The 21,903-nt window shown below is 41.3% G+C and overlaps 1 protein-coding gene across 1 annotated transcript in view; it reads right to left on the reverse strand.

Annotated features, from left to right (window-relative positions):
* Positions 1 to 11,113, reverse strand: part of KCTD3 (potassium channel tetramerization domain containing 3) — a 28,469-nt gene extending 17,356 nt beyond the window's left edge. The window contains exons 1-7 of the mRNA XM_065679871.1: positions 10,623 to 11,113; positions 4,959 to 5,012; positions 3,674 to 3,719; positions 2,927 to 3,000; positions 2,198 to 2,256; positions 1,940 to 2,020; positions 940 to 1,083 (exon numbers count right to left, since the gene is read on the reverse strand). Of these exons, the coding sequence (XP_065535943.1) occupies positions 940 to 1,083; positions 1,940 to 2,020; positions 2,198 to 2,256; positions 2,927 to 3,000; positions 3,674 to 3,719; positions 4,959 to 5,012; positions 10,623 to 10,696 (532 nt within the window). The 5' untranslated portion in view covers positions 10,697 to 11,113. The remainder of the gene's footprint in view (positions 1 to 939; positions 1,084 to 1,939; positions 2,021 to 2,197; positions 2,257 to 2,926; positions 3,001 to 3,673; positions 3,720 to 4,958; positions 5,013 to 10,622) is intronic.
* Positions 11,114 to 21,903: the final 10,790 nt, after the last annotated feature.

Consider the following 21,903-nt stretch of genomic DNA (forward strand, 5'->3'; position numbering starts at 1 on the left):
GCCCTCTTCCAAACCTGCAGCAACTCACAAAGAAGTATCAGCAATACATACCCAAGACTTATTTTTCTATTACCTGGATTGAGATCCACCTTTTAACATACTCTAGATCACAGAATCATAGAACTGTTACAAGTGGAAAAGACCTTAAAATCATCTAGTTCCCAGCCATGGGCAGGGACACTTTGCACTAAACCATGTCACCCAAGGCTGTGTCCAAGCTGGCACTGAACACTGCCAGGGATGGAGCATTCACAACTTCCTTGGGCAACCTGTGCCAGCACCTCACCACGCTCACAGTAAAGAACTTTTTCCTTATATCTAACCTAAACTTCCCCTGTTTAAGTTTGAACCCATTACCCTTTGAGCTACCACTACAGTCCCTAATGAACACTGCTACAATTTACAGGGTTATAGAAGAGGATGACAATTCTAGCAGAACCACTTTGCCTGTAAAGTCAAAACTGGAAAATGACAGAATTCAACCCTATCTTATATACAGTTTTATATATTTTATATGGAATGTACTCTATATAGTCAAACGACTGAAGACTACCTTTACACCAAAATCTCAACTCTTGCAGGGCAAGAGAGAGGCACCAGGAACAAGAAAGAAATGCAAAAGTAAGAAGGAGGTCCTGAACAAAAACCAATGAGATATTGGTCCATCTGGTTTTTATCATGGCTTTAGTGTGAAAGGTATTTGTCTAAGGGGCCTGCATGAAGAACTTTGATTTGCCTTTCCCTCAGCCTCATACCTTGATTATACAGCAGTGAACCTTAAATACTGTATAGGTAGTAATGTTTAAGTAAGTATTCCACAATTTAGATTAAGGCAAACATAGAATAACAGACTGAAACCAGAAATAGTCACTCAACTTTTATTACCCAGTGACAATCACCTTTGCAATTTGTTTTGGGTTCAGAACTGACATTCCTCACCTAGTCTGACTGTACCTTCCCCAGTACCAGCAAGTGTAGGTTGGACACCACCACTACCATGAGTCTCACTCTCAGAGCAGTTTTGACCAATTCTACCATCAGATGGTGGCCCGGCAGTATTATTTATTTTACGGTTGGGAATGCCTATAAAAGAAAAGAGATGTTTGGTTTCATTCCATAAACTTTAGTAAGATAACAGATATTCATACACTTTCAAAATACAGGATTAATAATCATGCACTTTGATCTAAAGTTTATTTTAAGTACCCATATTGTTAAGGAAAGCTCATTTGTGGTGATTTGTCACCTAGACTTAGGGCACATAAAGTAACTGTACCTTAGAATCACAGAATCATGGAATCATAGAATCATGGAATCATAGAATAGTCAGGGTTGGAAAGGACCTGAAAATCATCTAGCTCCAACCCTCTGCCATGGACAGGGACACCTTGCACTAAACCATGTCACCCAAGACTCCCTCCAGCCTGGCCTTGAACACTGCCAGCGATGGAGCATTCACAACTTTCTTGGGCAACCCATTCCAGTGCCTCGCCATCCTCGCAGTAAAGAACTTCCTTATATCTAACCTGAACTTCCCCTAAGTTTGAACCCATTACCCCTTGTCCTTTCACTACAGTCCCTAATGAAGAGTCCCTGCCCAGCATCCTTGTAGCCTCCTTCAGAAAGGAGAAAGCACTCCATGCTGATAACGTATTTGAAGATTCTCTATACTAGTCTACTATCAAACGCAGCCTGCTTCGTATTAACATGCCACAACACCCTGCCTAATACTCTAAATATACTATTACATACAGCATACATATAAAAGCCTTGGGTTTGAATCAGAGCAATGTTCGATTCAACCATACATCTTAATCTTTCCATGGGACAGCCTTCTCTAGATAGTTTGACAGCTGGAATAACTACCTCAGCTAACTGCCCCCACAAACTAAAGCAGTAAGTGACTGTAAGCAACATCAGATGATTAACTCAAAAATACCTGGAGGAGGCAGGTAGCCATGAAAAAGGACACTGCCACAAGATGAGCGTTCCAGTTCTTCACATAACAGCAATCTTCTCACTAAGGAGAAAAACCAGGTATAAGCACAGCTTTGACTTCCTAGGAAACATTATTTCAATTAACCTTCTCTGTCAGTAAGTTTGATAATCCTCAGGGTCATGACTGCCTAGAACTTGCAAGTGGGTCATTTGTACAATAATAAAAATGAGATGACCTCAGATTAAAAAAATAAGTTACCTAAAGGAGTGATTCCATAGAATTCAGCTTCATGCCTGAGAACATTAATACTCACTCCCCTAGAAAAAAAACAAACAACACAAGGACAAGGTAAATACTTAACAGTATAAATAGTAGCATATTAAGTAGATATTACGCAATATGAACATCAAGCTACCTAGCAGTTTAAAGAATTACCACCAAATGCATTCAACATGTTGATGTGTGAGATTTCAAAGTGATCTCAGTATTGCCTTTCGTTAAAGTAAGGATACAGAAACAATAAAGAAATACATTGCCACAAGTGGTTTAAAGTTTAGGCTGGATATAACATGGAAGTTCTTTACTGTAAGAGTGGTGAGGCACTGGAATGGGTTATCCAAAGAAGTTGTGAATGATCCATCCCTGGCACTGTTCAGGGCCAGGCTGGATGGAATCTTGGGTGACATGGTTTAGTGTGAGGTGTCCCTGCCTATGGCAGAGTGGTTAGAACTAGATGATCTTCAGGTCCTTTCCAACCCTAACCATTCTATGAGTCTATGAATTCACTAACAAAATGTAACACTACCATTTCTGCCTCCACCATGCCACATATATACTCCAGACATGGTCCCAGATCTAACAGAGTGCAGAGTCATATACTGGGCACTCACTTAGATAAGTAAAACTGAACAATCCTCATCTGAAATGGTTTTCTACTAATGCATCTGATCAATTTAATTTTCCCTTGAAATAAGGAGAACTTCTTACCTTAAGTCTAACTCCTTTGTGCGAAGAAAATTTAGAATGGGTGCAAATGCTGCTGGATCACGATCAATAAATATCTGCAAGGAAAAATTGCTGTGCTTTAGCATTACTATGGAGCAACCATCAATTGAAATGCTTTTTATGCTGAGCATGAGAAAGAGGAATTGAGAATGTGGCAGACAAACATAACCCAAAGCTTCTGGGCCTCTCCTTTCCTCTTATTATCCTTCTACCACCCACCAGTTCAACGTTCTTAAAAGACATACATACAAACACTGTTGCAAATAGACGGCACTTAATAAGCATGTTCTTTAAGTTCTATACTCTCCACAAAGGTCAACAGGCACCCTCACTGAAACAGCAATTTTTCTATATATGTTTGCCAACTAAAGCTGCATTTCCATGTCAGGATCAATCAACTACATATGCAATAGCTATCTTATGAAAATTACACTTCTGTGCAGTACAGCAATAAGTAGTTTTTCTGTTTAAATAAAGTACAGTTGCTGTCTCTGCATTGTGGACAATGCAGAACGAGCACAAAACTGCACATTGTCCCAGTTTCATTTATCTTGGAATGAAGAGGAGAACCAAGAAAAAAAATTAGAGATGTCACTAATTTTCATGAGAGTTTAGACTGACTCAGGCAGTGTAATTCCCGTTAGAACCTATAGTGAATATTATTTAGGACAGAACCTAACTGAAAGCAGAACATTAAATTAGTAAGTTATCAGTAGGTTTACTACTCACAGCACCAGTTTCATCCTTCAGCGTTGAAATTCTTCCACTCAGCAAACTGAAACACAGGAAAGCTTCATTAGACATCTCTCAGAAATGTACTAACAGAAATACAGGATAGCAACACTCTCAGTCCCTGTGCTCTCTTTGTGTATTGTTATTTGCATTTTGGCAAAACAATAAAAGCTACTGAAGTAAAAAGCAAGAGTAAACTATCAATTCCACAAGGACTTGCTGGGCAAGAATGGGGTGGATGAGTTTTGACACAATTTGCCTTCAAAGTTTCTCTCCCATGAGATTAAAGTGCTTTTGCTCCAGATCTACAGAAGACACAACACCCAAACCTTGTTTTACAGATAAGAAGCAAACTAAGTAATGTTAACAGTTTTAAGATTCCACCTGAGTCTGGACAATTACCTCTGAGATATGCCAGTCATGGATAACTTTCGGAACAAACTCCTTAGTATACTTTGTATTGAGAGATTGGGGAATAGCATGGAACTTCCTCCTTGTGCCTTTCCTTCCATGCTTCAAAGAAGGTGACACTTCCCTGGCACTCTATTTATTCTAACATTTCAGTGAAACAGAAGCAGGTAATGCCGTCTGTCTCTGTCAGCTACTAGCTTTTGTTGGGAAGGAAGTCTAGAGTACAAAAATTAAATGTAAGGAAGCAAAATTGCCTGCCTTTTATATTCCAGGATTTCTTTTATATGTTTCAGATTAACTGGGATGATAGAGGTCCAGCAACTACAGCACAAAATTACTAGCATACAAGCAGTAAGCAGCACAACCTACACAAGTAGCAATGGTAGTGACATAAAAGTTTGCAGAAGGATGTTCAATAATTCAACAGCTCCTGTGTTGTGGGTTGTACTCTGTATGGTGTACTCAGGGGACAGCAATAATTCAAAAAACATTACAGGCAGTGCTACTGTTTATAGTCAGTAAGACTACAAGTGGTAACACAGTAATAAAAACAGTGGCATCTCCCTTTCCTGCAGATTCAGAGCCTTATTTCTGTACCACTATGTCTAAAAAGTGACAGCTTTTCAGCACATACAAGCTGCCATAGCATCATTCAAGACAGAAGATGCCTTTTGGATAACAGCTTACTTCAAATGAATCTGTCCCATTGCTTGAGTAGGGAGAAAAGCATTAATGAATAAAGACATTATTAACAGCATAAATTGACACTATTAACAACATAAATATATAACATATATATCTGAGAAGATATAAATTTTTTAAAATTACTATTAATTTGTGTTTCTTTAATGTGAATATCTATTACAAATACCTGGAAAAAAAGGAGTCCGGAATCCACATCAGTGTTTGTCTTGAAGTGCTGAACCTAGGAAACCAAAGTTACAAGTTTACAATCAGCTGTAAAACTGGAAAAAAGTCTGTTTTATCTTTTATTTGACCTACAAAGCTGATATCAAACACATTTGGGAAGACTGAGATCATTTAAATGTCTGCACAAAGTCAAATGAGTTGCACATTCTTTGCATAGATTGTCCTTAAGCATCAGGCACAACTATCCAGAAACCCCCAAAGTGTCATTCTTTATAGGTTTGTAATACACTGTCCCCAAAATCCTACATTTTTGGGTTGTCATACTCTAGAGACTTTTATCAAGCATTTGACAACCAACCAAATGCACCCACCCCCCCCCCCCCAAAAAAAAAGCAACCACACAAAAAGCAGGCACTAAAATAAAAGTTATTGGATAGCGTGCTACGTTTTTAACTAACTGCATGGTACTCTTACGTAGGACTCAAGGGGTGCTATGCTGTGCATGGCAAAAGACCACAATGAGCAGTCAGCATTTTATAGTAACTTCAATTATTTGCGATTTGCTATTTAGGCCCTCCAAGGGGGGCCCAACAGCAATAGCAGTTAAAAGAAAGCATTTATTCTGAATCATATTATGAAATAATGCAGATTATAGTATTACTTACAATGCCAGACAGTATTTTACATAATGAACTCTTTTTGCCTATGAATTTTACCTATGAACTCTTCTACACTTCTGGTTTTGATTTAGCATGAAGAAATACAACTGGATTGACAGGCTGGACAAGGATTTCATACTCCACATCAGCTCTCTGACTGTATATATCCTCTTCTTAGTACCACGACTAAGAAACCTTTGGTATCCTCTTCATTAATGGGAATCAAAAAAGGCAACACAAAAGTAAAATTCCACAACTTTCCACACAGTCCAGGAATATATTACAAAGTATTTTTAGTTTCCACTGCTAAACAAAAGGCATTAATTTATACCCCCTAGGGGAAACACAAAGGCTGTATGGAACTACCATTCTGCATAAAATCTGGATTGTGTAGCTGCTTAACAGAAAATTTCCAGTACCAGCATTCTAAGCACAAACAAGCACAAAGGCTTTCCTAAAAACATTAAAAATAAAGAGAACCAAAGCAGTTTGCTATTTAAATGGGAAGTGACTTCTAAGTATATCTGCATTTTTGCACAGCTTTTATCAGCTGTCATACAGACCACTACCCTTCTCTAAGATTAAAGGATGATTAATTTAACTATGCTACAGTGCATGCATAATAGAAAACAATGAGTTACACGTATTTTATCAAAGATTAATCCAGACACCGCATGTAACTATGGGGATGGATGCACCATCCCCAGTTAGTCCCTTTAAAGGCCTTCACAAGCTGGATATTTTTATTGTCTGATACTTCTACAAGTTTCAGTTGTAAACAACACTGAATGATAAATGCTTAAATTAATTCTGAAGTAATAAAGCCTCCTGAGACCATAAAGACGCTCAGGATCTCTGAACAAATGTTTGAGGACTCCATGGTACTTTTCAGTAGACTACAGCACAGTTTCTGACTTGCATACGTGCTTGCATTTAGGCACATGGGTGACACTCAGTTATTTAGAGGTGTCAAGATTTGCTGGAGTTCTGACACCAGCTAGAGCTGGGTTCAACTCTAGCATTTTCTAAGTCAAATAAAGTAGCAAAACATTTGTGACTAGATGTGCCAGAATAACAAGCCCCAAATAAGGAGGACAGAAAAAAGAGCCATCAACGGATTCCACATTCGTCTCCTTGCAAGTTGATCAGTGGGTTTAGATAGCATGAGTATTTTCTGTCTGTGATCTAGCACTATGGGATCAGTTTAGTAATACCTCATACTAACCTATACTTTAGAACTTTTAATGTATATACATTAATCTATGTAAAAAAGAAGACAGAGCCCTTTTTACCAGGGTACAGAAAGAAGCTTAGCTAGCAACATTTTCATGTATAAGCGCATCCATGGATCCATGCAGCTAACATGCAGTGGCCAGATGGACATTGTATGAGGACAACCAGGCAAACCCACTGGAATATTCTCAAATACCCTTAAGCAGGTGACCTCCAGTGAAAGAAAACACAGGTAACTGGGAACAGACACGAACAGGCAAAACAGCCATTTTCATAGTCTATTGGGCTTTTAGAGTTATCTCTTAAGCAGAGGGAGATAAAAGGTCAAGAGAACTTACTAAATTTGTTACAGTAATTTCTGTGAATGTTAACTTGCAAGAGGTTTTCTGCTGCCAGAAAAGGAATCCACTGAGCTGAGGCCAAACCACTGGAGCAACAGCATACAACAGAGAAGCTCTGGCAGTCCCAGGGGGCAGTAGGAACCTTGTGTCAGAACATGCAAAACTGGCGTCTCTGTACTAGATGCTCCAAAGTATAACTGCTGTCAGAGAGGGGAGCTCCGATTTCCTCTTCTCATATAACTTCACAAACAAAACTAAGAGTTTCAGGTTTCTAGTATGGGTAACAAGAACTAATGCACAGTTTACCTATTCCTTATGCCTAAGTGATGTCTGCTGCCTAGAATATAGATGTTCAACTAGAAATAAAATACACACAACTGCAGACAAGCCCTCTGAGGAGGTTTATTTCTGCCCTGATTCATGCCCTTTATTTAATTCTCTGTTCTCTGCATAAGCACTTCATAAACAGATCTTACTTATGAGATCAAAGCATCTTTTTCATTCCACTTGTAATAAAAACCTAAAAGGTGAACTGGCATATAATTTTAGTTCACTAATGTGAACAAAAGTGCTCACTGATGAACCTTATTCAGTGTAACATGAAATCTGGTTCAAGCCAACATCAAAGTTATCCTGAAAGCATTCCTGTAGGTGAGTTTTGCCTATGGAAGTGTCGTGGTTTAAACTCAGTCAGCCATAAAACCGCTCTCTCAATCCCCCCTCTTGCTCCCCGAGTTCCCGGAGGGATGGGGAGGAGAATCGAAAAAATGTAACTCCCACGGGTTGGGATAAGAACAGTCCAGTAACTAAGGTATAACACAAACCACTACTGCTACCACCAATAATAGTAATGATAAGGGAAATAACATGGGAAGAGAATACAACTGCTCACCACCCACCAACGGATAACCCAGCCCAACCCGAGCAGTGATCTAACCCTTCCAGGTAACTGCCTCCAGTTTATATACTGGGCATGATGTGCTGTGGTATGGAATACCTCTTTGGCTATTTGGCTACCAAAGAGGCTTTACCCATTTAGTTTGCTTAATTGAAGCGCTTGTTTCACACTCGTGAATAACCTGGGCAATAGTGTCCATTGCTAAGTCCACCCCTTGATCATGAGTCCATCTATATGTTGCATCTCTGCCCTGATGGCCTGAGGTGTCATGGGCCCACCAGGCTCAAAATAATTCACCCTCCCCTTCAGCAGTTTCTGCAGCTTGTCTCTGGGGACTCCATACAGCTGCCTTCCATCTCTGATGCTTACAAAGCATTGGAAGGGCCCAGTGGACTAGATACTTGCCCATACTGTCCCACACACACTGTCATTCATTACTGTCCAGCCTTGAGGAAAATCCCTTGGTGGTCCTCCTATATCATCATCTAATCCTAGACAAGACCCAAACATGACTCCACTTAACTTTCGAGATCAGACGAAATGGTCATGGATAAAACACACTCTGTATGCATGCCAACATGGTGATCCCCATCACAATCAGCAGGCAGGTCTCAAGGGTACCCAAAGGCCATTCAAAACCTTCAGAACTCTCAAATGATGCTGCTGTACTTGTCACTGGGGCTGGTGTAGCTGCTGTGCTTGGAGTTGGAGTAGCTGCACTATCTGTTGTAGTCCGAGTTTGAGTAGCTGCTGTACTTGTCACTAGGATGCATGGGAATGTCTCTCTTATAGGCTGACCACCCAAGGAGGGGAAAAAAGATGCGCAATTGCTAAACACTTCTATTATATACTTCCCAAAGTATAAAGGTGGTGACCACACTGGGAACGTGAGCCAGATCAGTTTCATGATCAATGAGTCCATTGTATTACAAGCCATTCCCATAAAGTACAATGAAAAAAGAACCTTAGCCTAACGCCCCCAACTGATAAACACTAACACAGCAAATACTGGCTGCAAGTAAGGTATGACATGCTGAAACTCCGAGAACAAAAGCAACAACATTGAGAGCCAATAAATCAGCATTGTGACGAGTGACTATTATTCCAAAACAATGAATGCTTATCACAAATACGATTAGACACACTCTGGTCAGATCTGTCGTTATCTCAACCCTTCGTGCCCCATGTTGGGCACCAAAACAGAACTGTCATGGTTTAAACTCAGCCAGCCATGCAGCCGCTCTCTCAATCCCCCCTCTTGCTCCCCCCCCACTTCCAGAGGGATGGGGAGAACTGAAAGAATGTAACTCCCACAGGTTGAGATAAGAACAGTCCAGTAACTAAGGTATAACACAAAACTACTGCAGCTACCACCAATAATAATAATGATAAGGGAAATAACAAAGGAAGAGAATACAACCGCTCAACACCCGCCGACCGATACCCAGCCCAACCCGAGCAGTGATCTAACCCTTCCAGGTAACTGCCCCCAGTTTATATACTGGGCATGATGTGCTGTAGTATGGAATACCTCTTTGGCTACCTTGGGTCAGGTGTCCTGTCTCTGCTTCCTCCCGGCTTCCTGTCCTCCCTGGCAGAGCATGAGACTCAGAAAGTCCTTGGTCAGAGTAAACATTACTGAGCAGCAACTAAAACCACTCGTGTTATCAGCGCTGTTCCGAGGCTGAAAGTCAAAACCACAGCACTGCACCAGCTACTAAGGAGAAAAATGACTGCTACTGCTGAACCCGGGACAGGAAGTTACAAGCGGTCTATCTGGGCTGAACAAAGTTCTTAATGTCTCCTTATAACAAAGGAATTCTTCAATTTTATGGCACCATCCTTTAGGAAGGCTGCAATATACAATTTAGTTATAAGAACAAGGTCTTCTTTTGGGATAGTAGTAGTAGCTTCTAATACTAATAGCTGGTCTCGTGCACAGACTCAGAAAGACACATTACTTCCGTTCCCACCAGCTACGGTGATCATGCCTGAGCATTCTGATAGACACATCTACACTATCACACAGATTCTGACCCACAATTCTCTTATCTCAGCCTGCCAAAACGCCATCTTCTAAACTTTCAGCGTCCATTCAATTACAAATTGATTGATAGCAGAGGTATTATATCTACCTTTTTAACACCTTAGTACCTGAGGCTGCAAGATAGACCGATGCCTAGAAAGCTATGGCAAAGCAAAGCTCTCTGTCCTATACTCCTGAAGCAGCAGTATACAGAGTCGAAATGTGCTCCTGGAGCACGTCTCTAGAAACCCCAGACCCTACAATATAGACACCACGCTGGGCTGCCAACGCCTCCCGTATCTGCCTTCGAGTCCAACTGTCCCAGTTCCCCTGTAGAAGCTTTATCCAGGCGCTTCCAGAGGCAGCAGCCGCGGTGGTCCGATCCTAGGCGAGCCTGCTCCGCCGTGCTCGCCCCCTCGCTCCCCGATACACTCCGATACGAGCTAGCACCACCCGCCGGCAGGCCCTGGGGCCGGTCCCGCTCGGCCTGCCCTGCACACCTGCTTACCTGGTGCCCCCCACGTTGAGCTGGATGATATCCCCGCTCCCGGCGCCAGCGAACCCTCCGCCATTCCCCGCCATCTTCTCCACCGCCTGCTCCAGCCGGCGCCCGCCGCCGCCTCCCGGAACCTCGGGATCGAGAGAAGGTGAAGGCGGCGGCGGCGGGGAAGGAGGAGACGGGGGCTCGGTCAGCGGGCCCGCGGTGGTATCTGCGGCCGCAGGCGGCCAGGGCAGGGGCGGTGTCTGGCCAGCCTGCGGCTGTGGGGGCTTCCCGCCGCTCAGGCCCGGCCAGGCCGCGCCGCCTGCGCGGTCCGCGCGGACAACGCCATGGCAACTCCACAGCACTTGGAGCTGGAGAAAGAAGAGGAGGAAGAGGAGAGAGAGGCCGGCGTTCGCCAAAAAGCCTAGAAACGTTCGTGGAACGAGGGCGGCTGCGCAGAAACGGAAACAACTGCCCCCAGCCTGGGGTGGGGGGAGTGGGTCAACGCCCCCTCGGGACAAAGGAAGCGCCGGGAACGGGTTGTGGAGCTGGCGGGTGATTGGGGTGGGATGGGTGTTGCGGGCCGCGTCATAGCCACCCTGTAGGTGCCTCGGGGCCTTGGGCTTTCCGAGGTCGGGTAAATGCCGATTCCCTGCAAGAGAGACGTAGAAAATGCCGTGGAAACTCAAAGAGAAAGCAATGGAAAACTGTGTGCAGCTCAGAGCCGTTGTTAATTTAATTGTGCACCGATTAAAGGGGAAAAATAGCCGACAAGACAAATCTGAGCTTGCAATTTGAGGAAGGAATCTATCACATCAAATAAAGGGAAATTGAGGAAGAAATAAATCACTGTGGGTAGCAGAGGAAGCAGTAAAATTGTGGTTTAAAGTTGTGAGGGTAGGCTTGATAATGAATTCCTACACTCAAGAGAAGTAAGCACCTATAAGCCTCAAATTTTAATGTATTTTAAGTGAGATTTGTCTACACTGTATTTAAATTTAATGTTTTTCTGTGGAGACACAATGGATAAAGTTGAAGCATGCTGAGAAATCAAAGAGCTGTGAGAATCACTGGACTAGCCTAGGTATAAACTGCTTTAACCTACGTGGCCACTTCCTCACTCACATACCTTGGAAGTTCAAGTTTTATTCCTCATATCATAGAGCCTAGCTGAGCAAAGCTATGAAGTATTGGGAGAAACTACTTCATTATCAAAAGGCACAGACACTACCATGGCCATGTTAGGCTTATTGCCTAACCTGCACAGTTTAGCTAGTGTTAAGCTTAGAGGGGGAGCTATGAACGCTTCTGTAATGTGTTCTGAATATGTTTATGCAGATGCTTCTATATTGTGTTTTGCCCTACAGGAGTTGAATATGTCACCAAGACCTAGACCTTCATGCTTGGTAGTATGGCTGTAGATTGGGTTTCTTCTTGGGTCCAAAAGCCTTGCTTTCGGATTTTGGTTGAGTCGGCATCTTCTTTCCCAGAGTATATAATAGGAAATAAGAAATGTTCAGGTGTGCTATCAGGCAGAGAAGGAAATTGAACTTCCTATGTCCTGGAGGAGTCCTCTATTGAAGTATTTGATAAGAAAGTGGGACAGGATATTTCTAGTATTTGGAAGGAAGACTGACACTCCCTACTTCAACCTGTCAGCTTGTAAAATAAAAACATCGTCAGAGAGGGTTTGAGGCTGTGGATCATGCTTGGAAACCATACTTCAACCTGCCACTGTGGAGGGACTCTTTGGAAGACTTGCCCTTACCTGTGGTGCCATTTTAAGTGGCTGCTCATTCAGGCAGCTGACTGAAAGATCACATTTCTGCATGCCTAATTCAGTCATATTTGAGAAGGAGTCTAATAGCTTAGGTAGTCACGGACTATAAATTGCACAATGACTGGCCATATGTCTTAAAGAAATGGCACTGTAAACATCGCACCTATAAATGCTTCTGGAGCCCAACTTGCTTAGAACACTAAAAAATATGTGTTAGGCTCCTAAGTCCTATTTGCCTCACAATACCCTGAAATATAAGATTAATTTCTTCCGTAAAGCATAAACAGCATTGGCATTTGTCAATCTATTCACAAAATTCAATCCAGGTAGAAGCAATTCAAGAGAATCAGCTGTGACTTGATGCCATCTCTGGCAGCTGCAGTCCTTAAATACTTCCACTAGATGTCTCTATTGCTTTTAAAGTCAACTTCCAAAATGTAATTCCTGTTCAGCCTAGCCATTTAAGGCATTTTCTCAAAACCATTCCTCTTGATGTTGCAATTAAAGTACATGATTTGCAATCGCTCCGGAAAAAATCCCAAACTCATTTCAAAGCACACATCACTTCAGTGTTATACAATATTAATATACAAAGCAATTTTATGTTTCTACAATCTTTTTATTAATTCATAAAACATAATAATAATTTGAGCTACAAAAGTACAAGAAAATGATGTTTCTTACCACTTTTTTCCACTTGGGTATGAGTACAGTTTCTTTGTGGAGCATCCTGTTTTCTGGCCAAGAAGCTTAATTCTTCCACTCAAAAAGGAGGCAAATGCTGCTCTAGAAATTGTATTCAGAGACACCTCCCAATGGCATGATTGCCCTTAAGCTACGTAAAATACAAGTCTAGGGAGGACTTGCTACTCTTTTGCCAAGTACCTGTTTTGCTAAGTTATTACCTGAGTAACAGTTTGGCTCCCCAGGGAGTCAAAGGAAGTTAGGCAACAAATTCCTTCTCTGCCTCCTCGTCATATCCGTAGTGTGGGAGATTTTGCACCACCCTGGACAGGCTCTTTTAGGATCTCTTTACATCAGTGCTAAATACAGTGCAGCAGTCTGGGCAATGGTGCAGAGTGGATGGCCACTAATTCTTGAGATGTATTTTTTGCTGTTTATATATATAAAGACCAGACCTTTTTTGTTTTTCATAGCATACAGTCATAGAATCATAGAATGGTTTGGATTAGAAAAGACCTTAAGGTCATCTAGTTCCAAGCCCCTGCCATGGCGAGGGTGGGGGGTGGGGGTGGAGGGGTGGGGGTGTGGTTCGAACTAAACCATGTCACCCAAGACTCCCTCCAACCTGGCCTTGAGCACTGGCAGATGGAGCATTCACAACTTCCTTCTGCAACCAATTCCAGTGCATCACCACCCTCATGGTAAAGAACTTCTTCCTTATATCTAACCTGAACTTCCCCTGTTTAAGTTTGAACCCATTGCCCCTTGTCCTATCACTACAGTCCCTAATGCAGAGTCCCTCTCCAGCATCCCTGTAGTCCCGTTCAGACACTGGAAGGCTGCTATGAGGTCTCCACGCAGATTCTCTTCTCCAGGCTGAACAGCCCCAGTGTCCTCAGCCTATCTTCATACAGGAGGTGCTCCAGCCCCTGATCATCCTTGTGGCCTCCTCTGGACTTGCTCCAACAGTTCCATGTCCTTCTTATGTTGAAGACACCAGAACTGTACACAATACTCCAAGTGAGGTCTTACGAGAGCATCTGGGTTGGAAAATCAATTAAATTATTTGGAAGTGAATACACATTTAATTCTGGTGATGATATAATGTGTTGCATTATTACTGTCTAGGATTGTATTATAAATTTTTGCATATTTGAGGAGAGGGGGAACACCTCTTTTTTTTTAAACCATTTACTCACAAAACATGAGAACTTTATGTCAGGGATCTTGTCTCCTTATCTTTCTGTAAACTGTCATCTTGATTGCTGGTGTTATACAGTAATTATGCCACTTTAAAAATTGTCTGCCATCTGCTCTAGAGGGAGGAGCCTTGGAGTGTCATCAATATAGTCACTCTGGGAAATGATACTCTGAGTCATTAGGAACAATAGTCATTTTTTCCCCAGTGTTGCTTACAGTTACTTCTCTTGAAGGATTTAAAGATTAAAGGTGTTCAATTAATAGCTGGAGTCCAGTAAAGAGCACCAGAATAACTTTAAATAGGCTACAGGGGAGAGAGGCAGCTCTTGGGACTAGGTGGAGTACGTTTCTTCATTCATGAACATATGGTTGTTGCTTGTGAATTGGGAAACAACCTTGCTTTTCAGCTCCAGATGCAGTGCTGCACAATGGGTAGCTACCAAAGATGTTCACTTTGCTCAGAGCAGCTCCACCCCACAGCCAAGTAAAAGTGATATTGGCAGAAGTGTCTATAAACACTTGTTTCTTTCCCCCTTCTTAAAATTGAATGAAAGGACAAAAGCACATACACACACACAAAAAATTTAACAACTGTCCTTTTGAGAAGTTCCTCCTCTTCCCAATACTCCAGGCAAATTTAATATAGGTATTGAATTAATCACAACCTAATAATTCTCAGTATATCCTGGCAGAGCTGGGTGAGACGAGAAACAGCCCAAGCACAGTAAACGTGGGTTTTATTTCCCTAGTACATGCTGCGTCCACAGCGTGGGGCTGTTTGCTAGGACATGTCTATTGTGAAAGGCAGGTGCTCTTTGCATTCATGAGAGTGAAGAATTCCAGTGCTGCAGACTCCAGTTTCATTTGTACACATTTGTTTTCGTCATTGAAGTCATTCAGCAAAAGTTGTCTACGTTTCTGTATCAAGTCAGATTCTGTTTATAAGCTGGATGTAGCTAGTAACCAACTATCTCCCTGAAGACTTCAATCTACCCTAGACAAACAGGGTTAGATCATAGTAAGGCAGCACAGCTTCATTTATGTTTGACTGTTGTGTGCGCAGGCACTGCTATGTAGGAGGCTGAAGGTCCAATAAACAGTTGTATCTCGTGACAGGTAGGAAGGCTTAAAGGCACAGTTTGTAACACAGACATTTACCATATATAAAGTAAAAGACAACACTGTGTTATTTTCACACCTTGCCAGAACCCTTTCTTCTTGTCACAGAAACAACTAATATTGCATCTTCTTTCTTTTCATATTACAGTCATAGTGCTTGCCCTGGGAAATGAAAGACAATGTTCAGTTTTCTGTATTACACACATTCAAAATCTTAAAATCTTATTAATGAAAAATACCCTGATTTTGAATTTAACTAAAGTTACCAGACAAAAATACTATGAACAGTATTTCATTGTACAGAAATCTCCAGCCATAGCTCAACCAGAGACCGTTACTGTCATTTCATATTTCTATCAATTAGTGTTCTATCATTACTTTGTATAATGTTTTCATCTTATCATCAAATATTGAAATAGAAATGTGAAAGACTTCCTTGGGGGTATGGGCTGGGGATGAAGAGGGAGTAATTTAGAGATGTTGGAAGGAACGGGATGTGAGAGAACAGTGGAAGTCATATTTTGGATAGAGTGTAGGACTTCATATCAAAAGGTCCTTTGTTTAAGTCTGTATTAAAAATGAGTGAGATACCTTTCAAATTTTGGTAATAGTGATAAGAATACAAGGACATAAATAAGCAGGTAGAACCATAGAGAATGGTTTGAGTTGGAAAGGACCTTAAGATCATCCAGTTCCCATCCCCTGCCATGGGCAGGGACACCTCGCACTAGACCATGTTGCCCAAGGCTCTGTCAAACCTGACCTTAAACGCTGCCAGGGATGGAACATTCACCACTTCTTTGGGCAGACTGTTTCGGTAAAGAACAGTAAAGAACTCACAGTAAAGAACTTTTTCCTTATATCTAGCCTGAACTTCCCCTGTTTAAGTTTGAACCTGTCATCCCTGGTCCTAGAACAAGAATATTCTTTTTTACAGTATGTAAACCAAGCAAACCTAAGTAAATGCATCTGAAATACAACAATTAAAAAATATTCATTTTTACTCAATGTGTTGTGATTTACACAGGATTAGCCATGCGTGTGCATAATTACCCATAGCTACAGTACATGGTTCTTAGAAGCAGAATGTCACCTCATGGTGCTAAGAAACATGTTGGTTTTTTGCTTAATAATTTACTCCTGAAGGATTTCTGAATTGTTCTATGCTAATTTTAACATTGGACATTGGAGAAAGAAGTCATTGAACTGGTTTAGATGGGGCTGACTTTTAAAGGGTGGGTACCTCACTGTTACTGAAGTTGTGAAAATATCTGAAAATGCAAATATTCAGGCACACAAATTAAGTAGACATTTTCAAAAATCATTTTGTCCAGTATCCTTTAGAAGTCCTTTGAGTCAGAGTTCTAGCTATATTCTAGCTATAGATGTTTTGCACCCGTGTTGCCAGAGACATGCTATATCATTACAGATTAAGTAGCTGATTGATGGTCACTTCTGAGTCACACAAAAGGATAGTAAGCCATTTCTTTAATAAAGAGCATTTAACAAGTGATGCTTCTACTTATCCCCTTCTCATTTTAAATAGATACTTTAGCTTCATATCTCTGATTTCCTACATTTCCAGAAAAATACTTCATATATTAGACCATATGTACCACTTTAGCAATCATTGGCTTTTCTGATTTTCCTTAGTTATTAGTTTAATAACACAAGATGGGAAAAATCAGTCAACAGCACATCAGATAAAATGCCAAAGCAGCTTACTGGGAGTGAAATACCAGCACTACAGTTTCACTCCAGGCTTCTTCATAGAGCTGTGTTGCCTTAATGGAATTTGGTAGTCTATTCCCATTTAAATAGAATTATCACCTCATACAAAATAATTTATTTTAAAATGCAGTAATATAATATTATATACATTATATATATATATATAAACAGCTAGGGATGCTGTTTCTGTTTTGTAAATATTCATATTGATTAAATAGGCAGTTTGTTAATATATTACAGTATTTATTCTCAGAAACATTATATTCTGTTAAAGTTTGTTACATTTCTTCAGTCTTACACTTCTGTGTTTCTCCATTTCCCCCTTGTTACCTTATTTGTCAGACCTCTTTATCTCCACCTTGTACCCATTCAGTACTGGTACCCTTCTCAGACGTCATTCAACCACTAGCTTCAAACTATTTGCTTGCATTTCCACACACAAATGTTCAAGTTATGGTTTCCTGTGGCCACGAGGTTGTGATTCCAGAGACGGAATCTGGTTTTCAACTGAGAAAATAACCCTTTCCCATTCAGGGCCACAGAGTTGAACTGAGAGCGTAAACTGAAGTAAAATGTACTATTTAATCTCATATGGACTTAATGCCACACTTAACACTAGGTTTGTTTACAGCACAGCACAGGTCTTCCTAAAGACCCCAACACCTCCTGGTAGTTCATCCTGCTGATGACAATGTGGTCATTGCCAGGTGCTTCTTTATATCCAAGTGACCACAATTCTACAACAAAATGTATCTTCCTAACCCTTGGCACTTACTTGATGTATTATACCTGGAAGCACAACTGTACTTTATTCCTTTGTAAAGTAAATGCATATTTACATATTCCTATGTAAAGTAAATTCGTGGTTTTATTCTTCATGTCTGATTTCTGTGGATCTTCCTTTTCTTTCAATTACATAAATTAGTGGCTTCAGGGGTTTTTTTTTTTCCCTTTTTCAGTCAAGCCCAAGGAAGTGCATAGCAATGAGGATATGGCTATTATTAAGGGAAAACATCACCAAAACTTTTCATAGGCACTGGTATAATTTTCCTGTTACTCACTTCTAGTGCAGGAATATGAAATAGAATGTCATGGCATGGCATTGCATAGTAACAACTGTATGTAATGGACTGATACTTTTAATGTCAAGTAATTCTATTGCTTGCTGCCTATAGAATGTGATCTGAGCGATGGAGAGATTCTTACTGACCTCTTTGCATTATGGTTTTCCTGTCCTTGCAGAACTAAAGGCATATAATTTTTCATCCTTTGCGTGCATACAGATATCAGTAAGACATTCAGGTCAATTACTTTTCTTTATAGTATATGCAATATAAATTTTACATTATCATTTGTTTCATAAGAAAAGGCTCAACTTGACACCCATTTAAAAAAACATTAATTTCATTAACAGCATTTTTGTGATGAAGTGACAGCTCCTTACTGTGCTGAAGTTTCATAAGAAACTTAAAGGGTAATTGTTTTAAACAAAAAACACAATAGGTTAAAACCTTTAAAGAAATGTATATAACACCCCCGCCAAAACTAGTATTTTTCAATATTGAAATATACTGCTGAAGGAAAAGTAGAAAATGCCTAGAAATATTTAAATGCTGTATACAAAGGTTACTTGCACTGAAACTTGTGACCTTATAGCTGTAGTTTTTGCTACCATGAACAATATACTTCCTGTTTTAGAGCATACTCTGTTAGAAATAGAAAGGGTATATGCATAAGAGCAAAAATTATAATGACCTTATACTGATCAAAAGATAACCCCATTTTCATATGCTGTAGCATGAAAATAAGCAGCATTTATGATCCATCTGTATGGATATGGGGAGAGTGGTTAAATATTCAACTGGAAGCCAGATGCCACTGTAGTGGGTCATTTTCTTAAGTCCCTATTAAAATCAAATCTAATTGAAAGAAGAAGCTCTGCAAACTTCAAATGCATTTTCTGGAAAGCTGGGAAGTGAAAGAATTGAAGTCAAGAGGGTGATAAAAGAGGATGTGGGGAGCTGAGTGCACTTTTCTTTAATCTGTTTAGTTACACTGAAAATAGCCCAAGGCTGAATAACAGCTTTGCTTAAATTCTGTCCCATTTTTGGGGGGGGTTGGCCATTTCTAATATAAACTACATCCTTTTTCATGTATTTCACTCTAAATAATAAATTATTAATGCTATTTTTTTCTGCTTTTTAAAAAGGAGGAAATGTCCTCATTAAGGCATTGTATAGGACTCAACAAAATTATTGCTTGTTGTGTTTCCAAAAGTACAACATATGTTCCAGCTAAACGTAGATTTAACTTTTCAGGCATCTATCCTGTTTACATGCACTATACATACATATACTATACATACACTTTCTAGTGTGTGTATAGATAAATATTACCAAACTTGTAACATTGCTCCTTATCTGAAGTATTCATCAGGTGCCTTTAATGATTCACCTAAATATATTGCAGGTAGCAAGCAATATTGTGGAGATCACGCTTATCTCTCTGATGCCTTTCAATAAAGACCCTTCCAATGCAAATAGAGATGTCTAATTACAGCTAACCTAGAGCATCTTTGTCATACACACAAACATTTCTTCAAAGTCAGACAGAAGGTGAGATCCTTTCCTGATCATACTGATTAGTAAATGAAACAGTACTGTAAAATAAATTACACTGCACCAGGCTTGATCTGCAGTTTAGGCCAAACCTTAAACCCAAACAACTCCAATTCACTCAGTTTAAGTTTCTCTCCTCTCTTCCTTTTGTACTGAAAATTAGCTACGATTCTGTGTAAAAACATCAGCAAAACTTCAGAGCAGCCTCCCTTTTTTAGTTCTTGTGGTAGCCAACATGGAGCAAAATGCTTCTCCCTGAGGAGGCGTCAAGACACAAGTCTCTTCTTACAGTTTATTCATCACTGAAGAAAAAATTATTTGTTTTGACTTCCAAATGTGGCCAGAGATTATATGCTTATATTACAAATAATCAGGAATTTGGGCCATCAGTGCCACACTGAAAGAAAAGCAAGCAGTTTAAGGTATTCCCTGAAAAATAAAGATCATCCAGTTCCAACCGTCTGCCATGGGCAGGGACACCTCGCACTAAATCATGTCACCCAAGGCTCTGTCCAACCTGGCCTTGAACACTGCCAGGAGTGGAGCATTTACCACTTCTTTGGGCTCCCTGTGCCAGTGCCTCATCACCTTCACAGTAAAGAACTTCCTTATAGCTAACCTGAACTTCCCCTGTTTCAGTTTGAACCCATCGTCCCTTGTCCAGGCTGAACAGACCCAACTTTCTTAGCCTGTCTTCATACAGGAGGTGCTCCAGCCCCCTGATCATCCTTATTGCCTCCTCTGGACTTGCTCCAACAGCTCCATGTTCTTCTCATGTTGAGGATACCAGAACTGCACACAGTACTCCAAGTGGGGTCTAACGAGAGCAGAGCCGAGCAGGATCACCTCCTTTGACCTGCTGGCCACACTCCTGTTCGTGCAGCCCAGCACACAGGTGGTTTCTGGGCTCAAGCACATACTGAAGCTGGCTCATGGTCAATTTTTCATCAACCAACACCAAGTCCTTCCCTACGGGGCTGCTCTTAATCTTTTCTCTGCCCAACCCGTAGCTGTGCCTGGGATTGCCTCGACCCAGGTGTAGGACCTTGCACTTGACTTGGCTGAACTTCGTAAGGCTGGCATCAGCCCAGCTCTCAAGTGTGTCAAGGTCTGGATGGCATTCCTTCCCTCCAGCTTATCAACTGAACTACACATCTTGGTGTCATCAGCAAACTTCCTGAAGGTGCATCAATGCCATTGTCCTTGTCTCCAACAAAGATGTTGAGCAGGATCAGTCCCAAAACCAACCTAAAGTGTACCTAAGGTCTTCATTCTCACCGTCCCTGCATCTGCCTTCCAAGACTTGGGCTGTGTGGTCAGAGCATTTGCTGGTGCAGACTGAGGCAAAGAAGTCATTGAGAGCCTCAGCCTTCTCCAAATCCAGTTCTCCTGATAGCTTTCAGAGAGGGCCCACGTTGTCCCTCGTCTGTCTTGTGTTTGCTACATACTTATAGAATCCATTCCTGTTATCTTTCACATCCCTGGCCAGACTCAGTCCTAACTGGGCCTTAGCTTTCCTGACCTGGTGTTGTGGTTTAAGGCCATTCAGCAACTCAGCCACGCAGCAGCTCGCACACTCCCCCTGCTTCCTCCTTTCCCCGCCCCGCGCCCCCCCCAACTCCCGGAGGGATGGGAAGGAGAATCAAAAGAATGTAACTCCCACGGGTTGAGATAAGAAGAGTCCAGTAACTAAGGTATAACACAAATCACTGCTGCTACCACCAATGATAATAACGATAAGGGAAATAACAAAGGAAGAGAATACAACCGCTCAACACCCGCCGACTGATACCCACCCCAGTGATCTAACCCTTCCAGGTAACTGCCCCCAGTTTATATACTGGGCATGACGTGCTGTAATATGGAATCCCTGTTTGGCTACCTTGGGTCAGGTGTCCTGTCTCTGCTTCCTCCCGGCTTCCTGTCCTCCCTGGCAGAGCATGAGACTCAGAATGTCCTTGGTCAGAGTAAACATTACTGAGCAGCAACTAAAAACATCAGCGTTACATGCTGTTCCCAGTCAAAACCACAGCACTGCACCAGCTACTAAGAAGGAGAAAAATGACTGCAACTGCTGAGCCCAGGACGTCTGTTCCCTAGCTTCCCTGACAACATCCCTGTATTCTTCCCAGGCTGCCTCTCCTTGCTTCCACCTTTTATAAGCTTCTTTTTCCCC

Source organism: Lathamus discolor, chromosome 5 (genome assembly GCF_037157495.1).
Source record: "Lathamus discolor isolate bLatDis1 chromosome 5, bLatDis1.hap1, whole genome shotgun sequence".
Taxonomy (NCBI): domain Eukaryota; kingdom Metazoa; phylum Chordata; class Aves; order Psittaciformes; family Psittacidae; genus Lathamus; species Lathamus discolor.